This window comes from Limulus polyphemus, unplaced genomic scaffold, assembly GCF_000517525.1.
Source record: "Limulus polyphemus unplaced genomic scaffold, Limulus_polyphemus-2.1.2 Scaffold4300, whole genome shotgun sequence".
Taxonomy (NCBI): domain Eukaryota; kingdom Metazoa; phylum Arthropoda; class Merostomata; order Xiphosura; family Limulidae; genus Limulus; species Limulus polyphemus.
Genome location: NW_013669910.1, coordinates 75126 through 78653, shown reverse-complemented (window position 1 = coordinate 78653; position 3528 = coordinate 75126). Strand labels below are relative to the sequence as shown.

Sequence of the window (3528 nt, the reverse complement as noted above, 5' to 3'; positions counted from 1 at the left end):
GAGGAACAGTTGTTATTTATGTGTTTTAAGGTCTGAGGAACAGTTCTTATTTATGTGTTTTAAGGCTGAGGAACAGTTTTATTTATGTGTTTTAAAATTGAGGAACAGTTGTTATTTATGTGTTTTAAGGCTGAGGGGTGGTCGTTATATTACAAAAGCGCTACCGTGAAACTCCATTTTGTATTAAATCAAATCAAGATAAAATACACTTGCATGATGTAGTTAATAGTGGAAGATGGGTGCTCAGTTATCATTGAACTATCTATGATAGATAGAGGTTTTGTCTTGTAATAATAGTCTAAGAACATTTCTACTATGATCAGTGTTGAATGCATGGGGTGTAGAGGGGGAATACCCCTGAGATATTTTAACCATTTTGTCTTTTTAATTAAAGTACAGTATTTTCCATTTTGTCGAATTTTAATTGCCCCCCCCCTCCAGCTTCACATTTCCTCCCCCCTCCCAGTGGGAAGGTCTGGATTTAACACTGACTAGGTTGCTAAGTTTAACATAATTTCAACGGTTCTTTTAGGGGTTGGCTAACATGGTAGGTTTGGGGTTGTTATTTGATCTTCCTTGCTGGCTGTCTTGTCCTTCATCTGCGTTATTTGATAGACGGAATATCCCCAAGCTCATTGTGTGTTACAAGCGCGACAGTGGATTGCTTTAACTTTTAAGGATTTGTTTTGTAAAACATTATTAGTATTTGTCGGTGACGATAGTTTTAGTTGTTGAATTTCCCTTTCAAGATCTTGGTTTTGCTCTGTCTGTCTGTCTGTCTCTCTCTCTATATATATACGTAATATAAGGATGTGTTAAGATATGAAAATATATGTTCCTCTGTCTACCTTCCTCTGAAGCTATGATGTTTTAATGGCGTGACCTAAGTGACGTACATAGGGAGGTGGCTGGGTGGGCTCAAGTCTTTGCCCTCCTGCCTTTATGCCCCAAAAGTACCCTTGTTTCTCTGTCATAAAAAATGTCAACAACTACGAAAAGATTCGTCTCATTCTACGTATTAGGAAAAAAAAACTGATTTCATTTTTTTTAAAGAAATGGAAATGGAATGTAGAGTAATAATAAAAATTATTAATGTACCGTTTAGTTTTAATTATAAAACTGTTTACAAGACCAATTGAATAGGAAAAACAAAACAAACAAGGGATCTGTTTGCTTCTTATGGATTTTTACCCTATGTGTACTACAGACGATCCATAGTCTCCCCTGGCCTCCCCTCCCCCGAAAAAAAGCTTGCCTTTCAGTGCTTGAAAAGTGGACTTTTTTGTTAACTTAATAAGCCCCTGACCTTTTAACGTCCTCTTTACATTATTGAATCTAGAATATTCGATTTTTTTCTTCTCAATAGACGATCCTCAACTCCATGCACAAGTACCAACCCAGATTTCATCTTGTACGGGCAAACGACATTCTCAAGCTGCCGTACAGTACGTTCCGAACTTACGTATTTAAAGAGACTCAGTTTATTGCTGTGACCGCCTATCAGAATGAGAAGGTAAGCCAACTTTATTTTTACATGGACATATTTGGTACTGACCTTTTTTTCTATTTTGGTATTTTTGAAATGTATTACGTTCTCGCTACAATGTGTCTGAATTACTTGCTCAACACATTTGTTTTTGTACTGAGCCGGTTTTGCCTATAATTTCCAACAACCGAAATCACCGTGGCAGGCCCAGAGCAAGCAATAAATACGGAATCCGCCGGTAGCTGAGACCATCCCAGCGACGGTAAACTTGACGCTTTTTTTAATATGTATTTTCTCATTATTTCGTTAACTACGACTCTAAAGCAAAGCTTCAGTTATTTCTAATTCTAAGCTTCAATAATTCCGTTGATTATTTATACGACAATTCATATACTTGGGAAGAACCGCCTGGTAGAGATGTTGTTGTTGTTGTTCAGGAATGAAACATGATAAAATGTACAAATGTTGTTGTTCACAATGAAACATGATGAAATGTACCTGAACAACAACAACATTTTCTTCCTATACATAGCTGTTAGATATTATTTGGTTGATCAGAAACTACACTAGCATGCAGTGCTAACGTCCCTCTCAGGTTCGACGGAAACGTCTTGTATTGAAGAGCTGATTTGGCGCCACAACGTGCGCGCCGGAGACATACACCCTTGTTAACGGAGTTATGATAAGCACCAAGAGAGATGGCTATTGTTATCTGCAAAATGTCTTCAAATTTAAAAACAAAAAAATGAGAAAAACATTTTGTCTGAAACTAACGCAACGACCACGTTTAGTTTTCTAGCAGTAACTAGTTAATGTCCGTCTCTTTTTTTAAATCATATCTTGTGGCACAAAAACAGTTGTATTCTGTTTTAACTAATCGTTGTAAAATTGTGTTTATGATCTGCTTTTATGCAATTAGAACAACTCAAGTTTTGATATACATATCACTGATACTAATTTGTAAACTTTTGAACATATACACTTATAACTGGATAAACAGATAGAGAAGAGAACTCGCAAAGATTACGTCACTTACTGATTTCATTTTCTTTGAATATATGTAATAAATAAACATTAATAAACGGCAAGTCTAAAGATTTACAATGCTAAAATCAGGGGTTCGATTCCCCTCGGCAGACACAGCAGATAGCCTGATGTGGCTTTGCTAGGAGAAAAACACACACAAAAAGCACTCCTTATAATTTATTAGCACGTCCACTACCAAACAACAACAGCATTTGTACATTTCATCATGACTCGTTGCTGAACAACAACAACATTTGTACATTTCATCATGACTCGTTGCTGAACAACAACAACATTTGTACATTTCATCATGTTTCGTTGCTGAACAACAACATTTGTACATTTCATTCCAAATAATATCTAACAGTTATATATAGGAAGACCAAATAATATCTAACAGCTATGTATAGGAAGACCAAATAATATCTAACAGCTATGTATAGGAAAACTAAACAATATCTAACAGCTATGTATAGGAAGACCAAATAATATCTAACAGCTATGTATAGGAAGACAAAACAATATCTTACAGCTATGTATAGGAAGACTAAACAATATCTAACAGCTATGTATAGGAAGACCAAACAATATCTAACAGCTATGTATAGGAAAACCAAACAATATCTTACAGCTATGTATAGAAAGACCAAATAATATCTTACAGCTATGTATAGGAAGACCAAACATTATCTAACAGCTATGTATAGGAAGACCAAATAATATCTTACAGCTATGTATAGGAAGACCAAACATTATCTAACAGCTATGTATAGGAAGACCAAATAATATCTAACAGCTATGTATAGGAAGACCAAATAATATCTAACAGCTATGTATAGGAAGACCTAAATAATATATAACAGCTATGTATAGGAAGACCAAATAATATCTAACAGCTATGTATAGGAAGACCAAACAATATCTAACAGCTATGTATAGGAAGACCAAATAATATCTAACAGCTATGTATAGGAAGACCAAATAATATCTAACAGCTATGTATAGGAAGACCAAAT

At 35.1% G+C, this 3528-nt stretch overlaps 1 protein-coding gene across 1 annotated transcript in view; it reads left to right on the top strand.

Moving 5' to 3' along the window:
* The window catches only part of LOC106470929 (optomotor-blind protein-like), a gene marked incomplete at its 5' end in the record, with an annotated part of 31657 nt that overhangs the window by 15313 nt on the left and 12816 nt on the right, over positions 1-3528 (top strand). The window contains one exon of the mRNA XM_022399579.1: positions 1367-1513. Within this exon, the coding sequence (XP_022255287.1) occupies positions 1367-1513 (147 nt within the window). The remainder of the gene's footprint in view (positions 1-1366; positions 1514-3528) is intronic.